We start from the raw sequence: 17,301 nt of genomic DNA on the forward strand, positions 1-17,301 counted from the left end.
TTTCAACCCATTCACTGATTGGGATGAGTGGGATTAATCATTTGCTCGTCCATCCCCAACGCAACTCAACCCGACTAACCAAACCCAATCTAACAAGATTGGAACCCATATCAATTAATGCTCATACTACATCCAAGTGAGCCAAGTCAAAAAACCAACGCCCTTTCTAATATATTTTTAATAAATTACCCCTTATAATTGCTTAAGCTTTTAGGGAATAAGAGACTTTGATCAATCAACCTATATCCGTAGTCTCTTAATCCTAAAACTTTATAGTGGATTGATTTATGAAATTAAAGTTAGCTAGCTTTGATGCTACTTGGCTTAATTTTTTTAGGAATTCTTGGAAACTAAGTTGTCACAAGATTAAACTTGAAAAGGTTGGGCAATCCGAACCCAACCCAAGTAAATCTTAACCCAATTAAACCTGAGCTCAAATGAACCCGAATGAAACCCAACCCGAGCCCAAATTGTAAAAATTAGGTTAGGATTAGATTGACCTTCCAACCCTGTTCTAGTTGCACCCCTAGTTTTAACTCAAAAAAATAAAAATAAACTAAGATTAAGGAGAAACCAAAATTGTAGGGTCCTCTTGTTTTTGTTTTTACCCCAAATTCCAATGCATTGCAAGTCTAACTGAAACTTAGAGGGCAAACAGTCTTGGTACAACGTAATTATCAATGAAAAATCCCTTTAATTGACAACGGTTGGCCACATGGTCTATTTTTGGCCCTGCTAAACACGACCATTAGCATTGTTAAGACCGATGTGTAGTCGGTTTAAGACGCACTCACGGCCTTGTTAAAAGGATAAAAACTAAAATAGCATAAAATATTGCTTATCATTGAGATTTCCCTTTAATTTGGGTGATACTGCCTATATGGCTGGCCAGATCTCTAAAACATGTCTTCTTTCCTTGTTTTCGGTGAAGCTTTGAAGTATACTTCTTACGGGTTTGCTTGCCTCCTAAGCAAAATACAAAATTAGAAGAGAAAGAAAGAAAACCAAGATAAGAATAGCGTTTGACAAACCCAAAAAAAAAAAAAAAAAAAAAAAAAAAAGGGATAAGAATAGGGTGACAATTCCAATTGTCTTTCAAAACGTTTTTGGTCACCACTTTTATATCATTCATCAAAGAATGATTCTGGTTATCAAATAATTGAACAACCGGGAGCAATTTACTTACGATACTTAGTTGACATTCATAAAAAGAATCTAATATCAAAATAAAATTCAAATCCAAACTCAAATGTGAATTGACTTTTTTTTTGGTTCAAAAAATAGTTAAATCCAAATGTCCACCCTAGAGTAAAGTAATCGGAATTAGGGTTTGGTTTCAATGGCCTAATATCTCCTACCAGGCAGTTTTTCTTTTGGGCAATTGTTCACCATTGGATCTTAGCCCCCTATAATTTTCGTTACCGAGATATCTTTTTTTTCATTGTTCCCAAGGATTTTTGCATACTTTGCCAGGCATTCTTTATTTAACTTTCTTTCAAAACCTCATATACTGATTGCAATCGAGAGTCATGGTCAAATGGAAATTGTCCCTAAAAGCTAGAAATAGTGTATAAGCCCAGCTAGAAATAGTGTATAAGCCCAAGGGTAAAGCCTAACATCCAGCCTCTTGCCATGCGCTAACGCGTGTGATAATTCATATTTATTTTATTTTATTTAAAATATTGATTTTATAATTATTATAAAGGGAAAATTTTTAAAATGTCATATGAATTTGTTCATATTTTTCAATTTGTCATATAAATTAAAATTTTAAGCATACCAGCTTTATAAAATCATTCATTTGTCATCTCACCCTAACTCCGTTAAGTTTTTCATCCAATATAAATTATGTGTCTCACACTGCCTATATGAAATTATGTCTTCGTCACATACTAAAATGCAAACTCCCACTCGTGTATCATTACATATTTGGAATAACCAGAAGAGAGTGCATTGCATGATCATTTCATTGCTATCATATCAAAAATATTGTTCCATTGCCTGAGAAACCCTACAGTTTTTTGTCGAATACAACTTAATAAAAGGGAAGTAAGGTATTAGAATGACCAAAATAACCCTAAACACAAATCATATGCGAGGCACATGACTTATATTGGATGGAAAACTTAACGGAGTTAAGGAGCAATGACAAATTAATAATTTCAAAAAGTTGGAATGACAAATTGCTTACAGTTTTAGTTTATATGACAAATTGAAAAATGCGTACAAGTTCATGTGTTGTAGAAGTTGTGGGAGTGAATGCCCACATGTTTTTAGTCAAAGGTGAGGAAGACTTTAGAATAGTGACCATGTTATTGTTGTATGAGGTTTTTCAAAGAGCACTCATTTCACCTTTGTAAGTTTTCATGGGTGTGGCTTTATTTAAAGAGCACTCTGTATGTGATCACAACACACAAAAAAAAGAAGTGAAAGCAATAATATCAGTATCCAGCTCTTCCTCTCTTTACCTGCAATCCTTTTGTTTTAGAGTTATGAAACTAAATAGTGTGATAAATTGCACCTGCTTCGTTCATGTCCCTAGTAAAGGTTACCTCTCTAACTTTTGCCTATTTATAACACATTATTAGCACAAATCTCTAACCCTAACCAGTTCTCATTTCCCTTCCCCGAAAAAATGCTTCATCCAAGGATTTTACCATTCTTCTTCATCCTCTGCCACACCTGCTTGATGTACCCTCGCCAAAATCTGCTAGCACCGTGCTTGCTCCTAGTTCTCATCTCAATATAAAAATTACTTATATTTTTGATTTCTTGTTTGGTGTAGCTCGTAATTACTAATCCAATGTTTATTTATGTTAATTTTATTGCAATCAAAGATGATGCGGTACAATCGCCCATCTTGAACTGCAGATTTAATTCTACTACAATTTTAAGTGGTGCGGTATAATCGTTCACCCTACTCTGCATATTTAATTTCCCTGCTACTTGAGTGGTGCGGTATAATCCCCCATCTTACACTATATTGTTTCAATGAGAATGGTGCGGTACAATCACCTTCCTCATTAATTATGTAAATCTCGATCCTGAAGTTTCGAATACTTATCATTTTGGCCTGAAGATCAAAATGAAAAATTTGTATGAACCATAAGTTCTAACACTATACATATTATTGCAAGTTCTTACACATCTCATTTTTCTTTTAGAAAAAGAAAATGACGAACTTGGCAAAACTTGATTTTGTTGCCCTGGATATTACTGGGAAGAACTACCTTACCTGGGTAGTGGATACCAAGATCCATCTGGAGGTAGGAAATCTTGGAGAAGCCATCAAGGAGGGAAACAGTGCATCATCTCAATATCGAGCGAAAGCCATGATCTTTATCCATCACCACCTTGATGAAGGATTGAAAAGTGCGTACGTAACGGTTAAAGATCCGTTAGCCCTCTGAAAGACATTGAGAAATAGATACAATCACCAGAAAACAGTGATTCTTCCAATGGCTCATTATGAATGGACACACCTGAGGATCCAGGATTTCAAGTCCGTTGTTGAGTACAACTCTGCAATGTTCAGAATTAGCTCCCAGATGAAGCTTTGTGGGGAAACCATCACTGAGGAAGATATGCTGGAAAAGACTTTTAGCACCTTTCATGCCTCCAACGTGCTTTTGCAGCAATACTATAGAGAGTGAGACTTTACTGAGTACAACTAGCTGATATCGATGCTCCTTCTGACTAAACAAAACAATGTGCTCCTGATGAAAAATCATCAGTCTGACCTATTAGATCGGCGCCATTCCCAAAAGTGAATGCTGCTTCCCTTGAAGTGAACACCATTTCCTCTCGTGGCAATAATTACAAACGAAGACGTGGCCACAAGCGAGACCGATGGAATGGGAAAGACAATAATCATGGTGTCCAGTTTTACAACCAGTGTCCAAGGTATAATTCAGGCCCAAGCTTTAAAAATGTAAATTGCCACAAAGGTAAAGCTTATATGAATAACACTCCTAGAAATCTTGAAGGAGCTTGTCATAGGTGTGGTGGTAATGGGCACTGGGCGCGTACCTGTCGTACCCTAAAACATCTGGTAGACCTGTATCAAGCCTCCATCAAGGAGAAGGAAGTCGAAACCAATTTTCTCTACCAGGCTAAACCAATGGATATACCTGATACAATGTTCGATTTATCGGTCAAATTGAATCATTTATGTTTGATGTACTAAACTTGTAGTTTAAAGCTTGCATTTCAATTCAATTAAAGTGACATTTCAATTTCCTTTTATTATGAATAAATTATTTTTAACTATGATTCCCTTACTCAGAGAGTATGGATAAAAACTATGGTTATTCTCAAAACAAGAGCAATGTCGGAGATATTTGTCTTATAGACAGTGCAACCACGCATATAATACTTCAAGATCAAAAATATTTCTCAAGCTTGATGCTTACAAAAGTAAAGGTAACAACAATATCAGCCCAATAAGATGTAATTGAAGGCTCAGAAAAAGCCCAAATCATGTTGCCAAATGGAACAATATTGTCCATGCAAAATGTTTTGTATGCTACTCGATTTACTCAAAATTTGTTGAGTTTTAAAGACATATGTTTAAATGGATACCACATTGAAACGAAAAGTGCAAAAAATGTGGAATATATATGCATTATCTTCAATGATACCCAGAAGCGTACATTGGAGAAGTTGCGTGGTTTATCGAGTGGATTATATTATACATACATAAAGACAATTCAAGCACATACTGTCATGAACCAGAAGTTCATTGATCCAAAAATTTACATCCTTTGGCATGACTGTCTGGGTCATCCAGGATCCACCATGATGCATAGAATCATAACCAACTTTAATGGGCATCCATTATTGAGCAGACACATTGCTATGTCAAATGATAACCCTTGAAAGGCTTATTCTCAAGGGAAGGTACTTAGACCATCACAATTAAAGATTGATGCTGAATCCCCATCATTTTTGCGAAGAATTCAAGGGGATATTTGTGGACTTATTCAACCATCTTGTGGACCATTTCGATATTTTATGGTTTTGGTTTATTCATCTACCTGATGGTCATATGTTTGCCTCTTGTCTACTCAAAATGTAGCTTTTGCAAGACTTTTTCCTTAAATAATTAAGTTGCAAGCACAGTTTCCAGATTACCCTATCAAGTCAATTCAACTTGATAACGTTGGTGAATTTACATCTCAAACCTTTTGATGATTACTGCATGACACTAGGCATTGATGTTGAACATTCTATTCCTCATGTTCATACTCAAAATGGTTTAGCAGAAGCATTTATCAAGCGGCTTCAATTAATAGTTCGTACTTTACTCATGAAAACAAAATTGCCAGTTTCTGCATAGGGACATGCCATCTTACATCATGCACCATTGGTTCGATTGAGACCTATAACCAACCACCAATACTCCTCAGTATAGCTTGTGTTTGGGCATCAGCCAAACATTTCACATTTACGAGTTTTTGGTTGTGTTGTTATGTGCATGTTGCACCACTACAACGCACTAAAATGGGACCTCAACACAGACTGGGATTTTATATGGGTTTGATTCACCATCTATCATTAGATATTTGAAACCTTTGACAGGTGATATTTTAACAGCTCATTTTGCGAATTGTCACATTGATGAGATAGTTTTCTCGTCATTAGGGGGAAAAAAGATTGTTCCAGAAGAACGCCAAGAGCTGACATAGGTTGTACCCACCTTATCTCATTTCGATCCATGAAACACTCAATGTGAAAATGATCGTTCATCTTCAAAGTATTGCTAATCAAATGCCAGATGCATTTGATGATGCTACGAAAATGACACAATCACACATACGAGCTGCAAATACACCTGTAAGAATTGATGTCCCTGTTGGATAAAATAAAATGGCAGCGAATGATTCATCTGGTGCACTCTTGAAGCGTGGTAAACCCCAGGTTCAAAAGATTCAGACTCTCGAAAGAGAAAGATGAGAGTACAACTGAATCCAAATAAAATCATTTAGGAAAAGAAAATGAATGACAAATTCACAATTCATGATTCTGTACTTCCAGAAAAAGAAAATATCCTTGATGAGATACATGTCCCTGAAGAGACAGAAGTACATGAAAGCAAAGAAATCTCCATAAATTATGCATGTACCAATGAATTGTGGGATCGAAATGAAATAATCATTAATGATATGTTCGCATTCGCAATAGCCACATATTAAGCGATGATATTAAGCCCCGCTCTATTGATGAATGCAAACAAAAACAAGATTGGCTTAAGTGGACATATGTAATCCAGGCAGAATTAAATTCCTTGGAAAGACGAAATGTTTTTGGACCGATAGTCCAAACCCCGCCTGGTGTAAGCCCCGTGGGTTACAAATAGGTATTCACAAGAAAGCAAAATGAGAAAAAACAAGATTGAAAGATATAAAGCACGACTTGTTGCACAAGGTTCTTCACAAAGACCTGGAATTGATTATGAGGAGACATACTCTCCTATAGTGGACACAATTACGTTTCGTTACTTAATAAGTTAAGTGGTTTCAGAAAATCTTGACATGTGACTTATAGATGTCATCACCGCGTATCTATATGGAGAATTAGATACTGACATATATATGAAGGTCCCAGAAGGACTTAAGTTGCCTGAAACGACTAACAAGCCATGAGGTATGCTCTCAATCAAATTAAGGAATGTGGTATAATCGTCTTAGTGCGTATTTGATCAAATAAGAATATATTAACAACGTCATTTGTCCTTGTGTCTTCATTAAGAAATCAAATTCTGGATTTGCTATAGTGGCAGTATATGTTGATGATATGAACTTAGTTGGAACCCTTGAAAAACTTAATAAAATTGCTGAATATCTGAAAAACGAATTTGAAGAAAGACCTAGGGAAAACAAAATATTGTCTCAGCCTACAGATTGAGCATTGTGCTAATGAAATTTTGGTCGATGAATCAGCTTACATTGAAAAAAATCCTAAAGCGATTTGGCATGGACAATGCTTATCCACTCAACACGCCAATGATCATTCGTTCTCTAGACATTAAGAAAGATCCATTCCATCCAAAAGAAGATGATGAAATGGTCATTCGTCCAGAAGTACCATATTTGAGTGCAATAGGTCCTTTATTGTATTTAGCATAATGTACTAGACCATATATAGCGTTTTCAATTAACTTGTTAGCAAGGTATAACTCTGCACCAACAATTCGTCATTAGAAAGGGAATCAAAGATGTTTTATGATACCTTCGTGGGACAATGAACATGGATCTCTTCTACTCCGAGAAATCCACAAATGACCAGAACCTTGTTGGATACGAATATGCTAGTTTTCTCTTTGATCCGCATAAAACCCGCTCACAAGCTGGATATGTGTTCAAGTATGGAAATACAACAATTTCATGGTGCTCAACGAAGCAAACTTTAGTTGTTATAGCTTCCAATCACTCGGAAATACTTGCTCTACATGAAACTAGTCATGAATGTTCTTGGTTAAGACCAATGATCCACCACATCCAGAATTCATGTGATCTACTTTCAAAGACAAACACTTCAACTGTCATTCATAAAGATAATGCAGTCCGTGTTGCCTAAATAAAGGAAGGATTCATCAAGGGCGATAAGATTAAACACATATCTCCAAAGTTTTTTAGTGCATATGAGCTTCAGAAGGCTAAAGTTATTAAAGTTAGCCAAATCCGCTCCAATGAAAATCTGGTAAATCTATTCACCAAATCTTTACCAAAGTGCACGTTTCAGAAGCTAGTGCATGGTATCAGATTACTTCAGCTTACCAATCAGTTAAATTTGAAGAATGCGAAATTAGGGGGGATACATATCGGGGTGAGCATTCATGATACATGTATTTTGTACTTTTTTTTCCTTCGGCTAGGATTTTTCCCACTAGGTTTTTCCTATCAAGGTTTTATTGAGGCAACAAAAGTATACTTAACACTATATCAACAATCCAAGCAAAGTTGTACTCATTTTCCTTCGCTACGGTTTTTTCCCACTGGATTTTTCCGAGCAAGGTTTTAACGAGGCAACTGATGTTGATATGTGGGCATCCAAGGGGGAGTGTTGTAAAAGTTGTGGGAGTGAATGCCCACATGTTTTTAGCCAAAGGTGAAGAACACTTTAGAATAGTGACCATGTTGTTGTTGTATGAGGTTTTTCAAAGAGCACTCATTTCACCTTTGTAAGTTTTCACGGGTGTGGCTTTATTTAAAGAACACTCTGTGTGTGATCACAACACACAGAAAAGAAAATAAGTGAAAGCAATAATATCAGTATCCATCTCTTCCTCTCTTTACCAGCAATCCTTTTGTGTTAGAGTTACGAAACTAAACAATATGATAAATTGCACCTGCTTCGCTCATGCCCCTAGCAAAGGTTATCTCTCTAACTTTTGCCTATTTATAACAATATGACATTTCAAAAAATTTCCCTATTATAAATCCAAGAAATCAACAATAGAAACTGCCCACTACGTGGGATTCTTTTAGTTTTCAGAATTTTTAATTAATCTATTTTAATTCAAAATGTTATCATTCTACTCTTTTATCCCAATTAGTTAAAATTTTCTTTTAACATTCTAATTAGTGAAGGGTATTATAGTTATATTGAAAGTTTCATGCAAGTGTATTGCCATGGTAGTTAGGGTGCTCATTTATATATAGAGAAGGAGCATGGTGGTTTCCTACAAGTGGTGGATATTGCTTTGGTAGTTAGGACATGTTTACTCATCTCATTCCAGCTTAGGTTCAATGATCTCCCCCAACTCTCCCCCGATCCTTCTCTCTTTGATTAGTGTAGAATATCACTTAAAACCCAAACGAATGGAGGCTCTTTTTTTTTTAGAAAACCTCGACGGTCCGAGGGGATTTTATTGATATAAAAAAAAGAGTGCACTAGTCAGGAGGGACATAACCCCTTATAATACAAAGAAAAATGATAAAGAAAAATTACAAGAAAAGAAGGGGGACATAAACCATACTCCTTTAGAAACAAAAACAACAAAGATATAAGGAAAATAGGGGGACATGAAACCTAACCCCTCTAAAGCCGAACCTAAACTTCTAAATCTGCAAAACAGAACAAGCAACATCACAAAGTTAAGAAAAAAAAACAAGAAAGTAAGACAAACATGTATACCGAGATGCACATTAATTTGAGAAACAGAAGCCATGAAAGCCAACATAGTCTGAAACAAAGCAGCACGAACCGCTATCCAAGGGGAATTAAGCCATACCAAAATTGGAAAAGACAAGCCCATGTTAGCAAAATTGTCCACAACCACATTTGATATATGTGAGAGGCATAGAAAGCCATCTTCCAAATGCGGTCCAAACAAATAGACCATTGCATATGAAGAGGCCAATGAGGATCAAAATTAGTTGATTGGAGAGCAGAAATAATACTAGAAGAGTCACTTTCTAGCCAAAGACAATGTCAACCCCACTGATATGCAACTCTACACTAATAACAACTGGTAATAATTCCACATAAAAAAGAGTTGCAATGACCATTCCCTTGGCAGATACCACAAGAAACTAACCATGAAAATCCTGGAAAACTCTCCCACAAGCAGCAGGACCAAGATTTCCTTTAGACAAACCATCTATATTAAGTTTAATCCAAGGGAACCAAGGAGAAGACCAAAGAATAGGAAGAATAGTTGGCACCTTGCATGGGATAGGTTGAATCCCCATAGAAGAAATGATGCGAGTGTCAAAACCCTGAGAGTAATCAAGAATAAACTTCCCATCATGAACGATCCCAAAATTGATATACATGCAGAGACGATGAAAGATTGGACGACCAAAAAATTAAACTTATTTCGAGCTTTCCAAATAGCCGAAATAATAGAAAGACCCGCAAAAATCAGAGATTGTGCAACTATTGGGAAAAGGGCTTACATATGTAGCCATCCCAAGAATAGCCATGGAATTTAAAAAGGTGAAAGAGATACCAAATTGACATGCTAACCACCTCTAAAGCTACCTAGATATCCGGCACCCGAAGAAAAGATGAAGGATTCTAATGGCCTTAACCTTAATTTTAAAATAACGTTGTTTAAACTTTAAACCATATATATATACACACACACATCATCATCCTCACAGGAATTGAAATGTGTAACATAAAATTCTATATATTTCATTCTCAGTCATTTGATACTTAAATTAAAACCCCAAAAATTCAGAAAATTATTAAATAGGATTCAAATTGTATTTCGTGACTATTGCACTTTGCTGATCCAGGGAAATATATATAATAGAAAAAATTAGGCAGTGAGACTTGATCAGTTTGACCAGCTTGTAATTGCAAACAAATGATTTACAAACAACAGTACAAAGGAATTGGAATTTTTGGAGGAAAAAAAAAAAAAAAAAAAAAAAGGACGACTGACAGATGCTCCATTTTGTCTACTTATATTTAGCACTAGCCATGCAATAGTGCTGGCCGACTCGTATCTCATTAGCCTCCCACATCCACATATATGGTATATATCATGGAACATTCGTTGCAAGGGTACCATATATCATAGCTTTATGTTGTAGAGTATGAACCGGCTTAAAGAAATTTTCAAACATAAATTTCCAATAAATTTATGGTAAGATAAAATGGCTTCACTAGTTAATGTCTTCACTAGCTATTTTGTCACATTTTCTTTTTGCCATGTTGTAGTTTCCACATGAGTAACATATGAAATTTAGATTTAATTATTTCAACAACAATTGTGGTTTGTTATGCCCCTTTCAAAGGTAGGTATGTCCTATTAACCTGAGGGATTAGGGCGTGCTTAATGTGACTTCAGCATAAGGTGATAAAGAATCTTTCACCTCCAATTGACTTAAATCTCCATGCAACCATTTACTTTAATGCGCTGCTTAGTTACAAGCCCCCGCTACAAAGCTCGATGGTTTAGTTATGTACTCTTATTTGAGAGTTACATACTAGACCAAATAATTATTCTTTAGAGTTATGTACTCTTATTGTCACTTAGGACTATGGTCTAGTGATATTTCTTTTTACTTGTAAGTGAGAGGTCTTAGTTTTGATTCTTGCCAAAAACGAATTTGAACCACATTATTGTTAGCACATTATGAGGCTAAGCTCACTCTCTCACCCCCTTAGTATAAATAATATCGTTTGTTAAAAAAAAAAGTAATTTGAGACTTGAGAGTTAAATGGGTTGTATGATTGAAATAGGAATATTATTCAGATGCTATAGTTTTTCCTAGTTTTGTATAGGATATCTTTCTTGAATGAGAATATAAAAAGTGAAAGGCTTATATGTCCAGAAGTTTCTTAAGATATGGACACCCATATGTAGAGAACTTGATTTTTTACGTAGTGGACAATTTTTTTTTGCTTTCATACTCGTGTCGTTATATTCATGTACTCATATTGTGAGATTTAGATTAATTGCCTAAATTCTAATTAATAAAGTAGGCCAACTTATGTTGTGAAAAATCAAACCCTGCCCTTCCTAACTTCACTTGCTCTAGCCACTCAATGTAATTGATCACATAGTTAGCCTAGTTTAGCATTGTTCAAATACATTTTTAGCTTAGTTACTCACCGACTTCCTCGTTACATAGCCTTTTTGATGGGGATCTCTCATTTTGGATTACCGAGATAATCTCCCTGTTAGGATAGTTAATCCTTGATGCTTTACGTCGTAATATAGCTTGGGGGTTGATGTTATGTACGTATCAATTGATCATGAACCGTTTTCTCCAGTAGAAAAAAAAAATACATATCACTAAGTTTCTTCGAATATTGAATATTGAATAATTGATCATGATTTAGATATTCAAATTTTGATCAATTAAAATATGGTCAACAAACTGAATGGATATTGATTTTTCAATAGGATAAAATATGGTTCCTTACCTTTAATAATTCATTTCTAATTTAGGGTTTTCGTGGAGCCGATTTCATCATGCACCAAAAGGGTGCCTTACGGAAACTAGGGTTCACAGAGAGAGAGAGAGAGAGAGAGAGAGAGAGAGAGAGAGAGAGAGAGAGAGAGAGAGAGAGAGAGAGAGAGAGAGAGAGAGAGAGAGAGAGAGATGTGTCTCCTTATTAATTATTATTATTTATTTTTTTGAACAAACTATAGTATCTACACTTACAGTGAGGTGGTGGGGGAGAATCGAATTTAAGATCTCTCACTTAACAGTGGGCTTGCCAAATACCCTTCACTAAATCAACCTATATACGTGTGTGTCTTTTTATTATTGTTCATTTCAATGTAATCGTAATAGTATCCAGCTATTGTATAAATTGACACATTGTTGAGTAATGATATCCGCATACTCCTTTCTTTTTTTCCTTATTCACATCTTTGTTTATTTATATTAATCGATTCTTTTTTATTGATTCAATCTAAAAATTAGATATAAACAGCCATGTGCACGTGAAGAAAAATAAGTGTGTAAAATCACTTACGTTCTAAATGAAATTATTCCATGTTATTTTGGAGACTGTTAAAATGAATTATATTGTATTTCTCGAAACACTTTTCACTGCATGAACATGATAAAATTTAAGTGAAATTGATTGCATAAATTTTTTCAAACAACAAACTCAAGCATAGACTGGCTAGGTGCAATGATGTGGTATACCACTATACTACATGATTAGGTGGCTTAGAGTAGATTGCAATTTGATGTCACTTGATTAAATACACAAGGGGAAGTTCATACATGGGATTGGGTTAGGGTAAAAAAGAAATACTGAAGGAATTGGGGTATGGTATTCTTCCAAGTACTCCCACCACCGCCACCACCAAAAGTTACATGTTCTCTCTACTTTTGGCTTTTCCAATAATTTGCTTGTCCCTTTGTCTTAATGTAAGAAGAAAGTACCAAGTGGATGGTGTATGCCTTTGGAAAGAATCCAAATACGAGTTTTGGATTTGGAGGCACTTGGGAGGCCTCCTCCTTGCAATCTCCCCACTATTGATTACCCACTAAGCAACAAGCAAGTGTGTTGTTTTGTTTTGTTAGGACATGTTTTGGAAGGGCATTGTGTTGGAGAATAGTCCCAAACTTTGGCCAGCTCTTATTTCCATCCATTTCACTTGGTGACAAATCTCAAGTGAGAGTGAGAGAGAAACAAAGTAATACACCAGACATTTTAAAGATAAAATCGAGAGGGAGCTAAAGAGAGGGGGAGAGGGGGAGGGCACTGTATTTCAGAAATTCCATATTCCTCTGAACGGGCCAAAGGACAAACAAAATAAATCAATGACGACGAAAGGAAGCCTCGTTTGTCGCCAGTGCAGCCATGGAACAGTACTTTAAAACAAGAGCTTTTTGCTATTTCACTCACTTTGCAACAAAACTTCACATCACAAACACAAAACCCTTCTGAGTTTTCTTAAACTCCTCGCCTTTGATGGATTAGCTAGGAGGAGGCTCCAGCCAACCACTACCATTTCATAAACTTTTCTGGACCCAGTGAGGAATTTCCATCTCGTTTGAACTTGGTCGGTTATTTATTGGAGGAACTAACTAGTTACTTTTTCTGGTAATTCCCTTGCTCTGCGTAGTTTATATTTATTACAGATGTAGTTGTTCATTTGTTGTGAATTGTTTTTTATTTTATACTTTTCTGTGTGGCATATTTGATTTTGTTTAGGGCTTTTTGGTTGATTTGTTGATGAAAAAAAGTAGACATTTAACATGAAAAATTCCCAAAAACTTACATTCTTGAGTAGAGAAGGAAATATTTTAGCTCACTTGTAATGAGTTCTTTTAGTTTTGTTCACAATGGGATCATTTCCAAGAACAAAAATCAAATTCATATTTTCAATTTTTCATTATTTTTCTCCTGTTTCTCAGAAACCATCTGTTCAGTTGACCCGATTTGTATCAAATTTACCCGGATTCATGATTAATTTTAGTTGTGTGCTGTACGTAAACACCAAAGTAAGGTCTGTGAAATTACAGGTCTGGTACTTCTGACCTTGTGAAAGAGCTAGGTCACATGGTCAGGGCAGGTGAGTTCGAATCCTCGGCCCCATAGATTAAAATAGTTTAGACTATTGTTTGTATTATAGGTATGATACTTGGAAATTTCAGCTCGAATACAAGTGCTTCATTATTTGGAAAACAAATATGCGGAAGAGAAAATATTGAAGTCGAATTTTAATTAATTTTATTACTCAGCTGCTTTCCTTGTGGCCTAATTCTTTCTGTTTTAAAACAGTTCCGGCAATTAATCTTCTGCATCAGCTGATTGTTTTTATCGTTAAGTGAAAAAATGGCGCAAGACGATGGGTCACCAGTAACTTCATCACCCCTGCAGTTCTTTCCCTGGCTATCTCCTGGGATGGGATCTCCATACTCACCATGGCTCAGGGAGCTAAAATCTGAGGAGAGAGGTTTATGTCTGATCCAGCTTCTTTACGCATGTGCTAGCCATGTCACTTCTGGTAGTATTGAGAAAGCAAATTTTTGGCTTGACCAGATTTCTCAGCTCGCCTCTCCTGATGGCGATTCAATGCAGAGAATAGCTGCTTATTTCACCGAGGCACTTGCTAACCGGATGCTTAAAGGTTGGCCCGGTCTGCATAAAGCGCTTCATTCAACGAAAATATCATCAGTCTCAGAAGAAATTATTGTTCAAAGGCTGTTCTTTGATCTCTGTCCTTTCCTAAAGGTTGCGTATGTGGTCACAAATCAGGCCATAGTGGAAGCCATGGAAGGGGAGAAGATGGTTCATATTATCGATCTTCATTCATGTGAGCCCGCTCAGTGGATTAATTTGATTCAAACACTGAATGCGCGACCTGAAGGCCCTCCCCATTTGAGAATTACGGGCATTAATGAACAAAAAGAAGTATTAGACCAAATGTTCCTTCAGTTGACAGAAGAAGCCGGAAATCTGAACATCCCATTTCAGTTCAATGCTATAGTAAGCAAGTTAGAGAACCTTGACATTGAAAGTTTGCGTGTCAAGACTGGAGAGGCTCTTGCAATCTGCTCCGTTCTGCAGCTACATTCGTTCTTGGCAAGTGATGATGATCAAAGGAGGAAATCACCATTAGCATCTAAGAACCTGCAGAAAGTCTTGCATATGAATAAACTCACTTTGGGAGAATGGCTGGAGAAAGATCCAATCAGTGCATATAACCTGAGTCCCGACACTGCTTGGTCCCCGCTATCAGGTGCTTCACCAACGGGGAGTTTTTTAACTTCTCTTTGGGGCCTTTCGCCAAAACTAATGGTAATAACCGAGCAAGAGGCAAACCACAATGGCCATACATTGATGGACAGGATCATGGAAGCATTGCACTTTTATGGAGCACTTTTTGATTGCTTAGAGTCTACAGTATCAAGAGCACCGATGGAGCGACAAAAGGTTGAGAAGATGCTTTTCGGAGAGGAAATAAAAAACATCATAGCATGTGAAGGAACTGAGCGCAGGGAGAGGCATGAGAAGCTTGAGAAGTGGATTCTAAGACTTGAGTTGGCAGGGTTTGGCAAGGTGCCCTTGAGCTACAATGGAATGTTGCAGGCTAGGGGGTTCTTGCATGGCTATGACGGGTATAAGATTAAAGAAGAGAATGGATGTGTGTTTATTTGCTGGCATGACAGACCTCTTTTTACGATTTCAGGCTGGAGATCTAGGAGATAAGAATGATATGTTGGTCGACCATGCGGGGATTGAGTAAAAGTGTACCTTTTTCTTGTTTGTGTAAAGGATTGTAAGCATTTCTTCCTATCCAACTGCATAGTGTCTTTCTCAGAACGGTTTGGAGAATTTATTCTCTCTTTTTTCTGTCGTTGTTAATCTGTATGCTTTTTAGATCTCTATCTATATTAAAACATGGTGTTGTGCCTCTGGCATATTTTCTTTAGGTTGAATCCTGTTCTGTAGATACTTCAATTTTAAACATATTTGGGGTTTTAAGTCAATCATATAGGTATTTTTAAGTAGTGAAATATCACACTCCTTGCTATTCAAGATACTCTAAATCAATTTAGTACTACGGTTTATTGATGTCCTTTTCACCAGTAATTAAGATGTCCTAGTTTTGAATCTCATAAATGTCGAGTTCATTACCAGTTTATTCTCCACCCCTTAGAGTAAATATACTGTTTATAAAAAAATAAATAAATAAATTCTAAACCAACACAGCATGTATTCATGGAAAGCAACACAAACCATAAAAGAAAAAGCAACAAAACTATTTCTAGTAAATTTACTGACCATATCTCTCACCAAGATGATGTGATACAATATCGTTACTCTTTCAGTAGTGCAACACAGACACATTGTATTCAGCAACATGCCAACAGCATATCCAGTTTTCGTGCTCATCGAGAATGTCTTCATCAATGCATAGCCCCGTGCATATTGGAAACTCCACTACCTCCAACGACAGGCATCTCTCGGATGGCTTCCATATAAGGATTCCTCCCTCGAATACTAACGGTACTACCATTGTACATACTGTCTAGGAAAGCAAAGTTCAAGACCATAAGTAATACCCAGGGTCATGTAGGGAAGCAAGAGCAGAAATGCCCTAAGCTCTCCCCACAAGCTTTGAACTAATCTTTGGCCCTTCTGTCAATGGATTGTCTACCATGAAAATTGTTCCGAAACCCCCAACTGACTTGTTTGGTGGTTCAACAATTTTCATGGCAGTTGGGTTCTTGCTGTTGTGGATGTCATGGAAATAGAACTGAAGGCGGGTAGTCTTCTCCATTCATTTTGCAGATAGGGATAAAACAGAATGTCTGAGAATGCTCCATGTACGGTAGTGAAGGAATTTGATAAGATGATGGAGTAGCAGGCAAAAGTGGCAAAACAAGACATTTTGCGTTCAGTTTTCAATTGTATTGCAAGTGTTGCAGAGAGTTGTTTATAGGATGGTAATGGTATGGAAGTGAGGAATGATGTCTCTTCCTTAGTTAAGAGAGTGTGGATTCTTTGCATTGGTGAAGAAGTTATAACCCCGTGCTTGGTTTTCCATCAACAAGAGCGCTGCGTAATATTTATTTACAATTACATAATAGAAAAGGAACGGGTAAAGAATATAATTTTATGACATCTTCAACAGAAATTTTAAGTAAATCAGAACACTTGTCACGTAGTGTATTTTTCCACGTGCTATTGCTGGGCTGTAATGAATTGCCTAACTTGAACTCCTTCGTTGGAGTAGAACAAGATAGAGCAGAGGGTGATGAGACTAGTGAAGTACAGAAATGAAGACATATTACTAGATCTCTACTCTCTACTCTCCACTTTCTCAGGGTGTTGATGAGTCAATATTACACTATATATAACCCTTAT

At 36.4% G+C, this 17,301-nt stretch overlaps 1 protein-coding gene and 1 pseudogene across 2 annotated transcripts; one reads left to right on the forward strand and one right to left on the reverse strand.

Moving 5' to 3' along the window:
• Positions 1-13,072: 13,072 nt before the first annotated feature.
• LOC137735661 (scarecrow-like protein 3) lies at positions 13,073-15,862 on the forward strand. Of its 2 annotated transcripts, XM_068475108.2 has the most exons (3): positions 13,094-13,527; positions 13,950-13,999; positions 14,209-15,862. In XM_068475108.2, the coding sequence occupies exon 3, from the start codon at positions 14,263-14,265 to the stop codon at positions 15,637-15,639; it is 1,377 nt and encodes a 458-aa protein (XP_068331209.2). In that variant the 5' UTR covers positions 13,094-13,527; positions 13,950-13,999; positions 14,209-14,262; the 3' UTR covers positions 15,640-15,862. The 2 variants fall into 2 exon arrangements, with proteins under 2 accessions (XP_068331208.2, XP_068331209.2); XM_068475107.2 differs by lacking the exon at positions 13,950-13,999 and having other exon boundaries at positions 13,073-13,527.
• Positions 15,863-16,258: 396 nt separating this feature from the next.
• Positions 16,259-16,981, reverse strand: LOC137733640 (dirigent protein 19 pseudogene; annotated as a pseudogene).
• Between the last annotated feature and the right edge of the window lie 320 nt (positions 16,982-17,301).

The sequence above is a fragment of the Pyrus communis genome, chromosome 7 (assembly GCF_041283825.1).
Source record: "Pyrus communis isolate YQ-2024b chromosome 7, ASM4128382v1, whole genome shotgun sequence".
Classification (NCBI taxonomy): Eukaryota; Viridiplantae; Streptophyta; class Magnoliopsida; order Rosales; family Rosaceae; genus Pyrus; species Pyrus communis.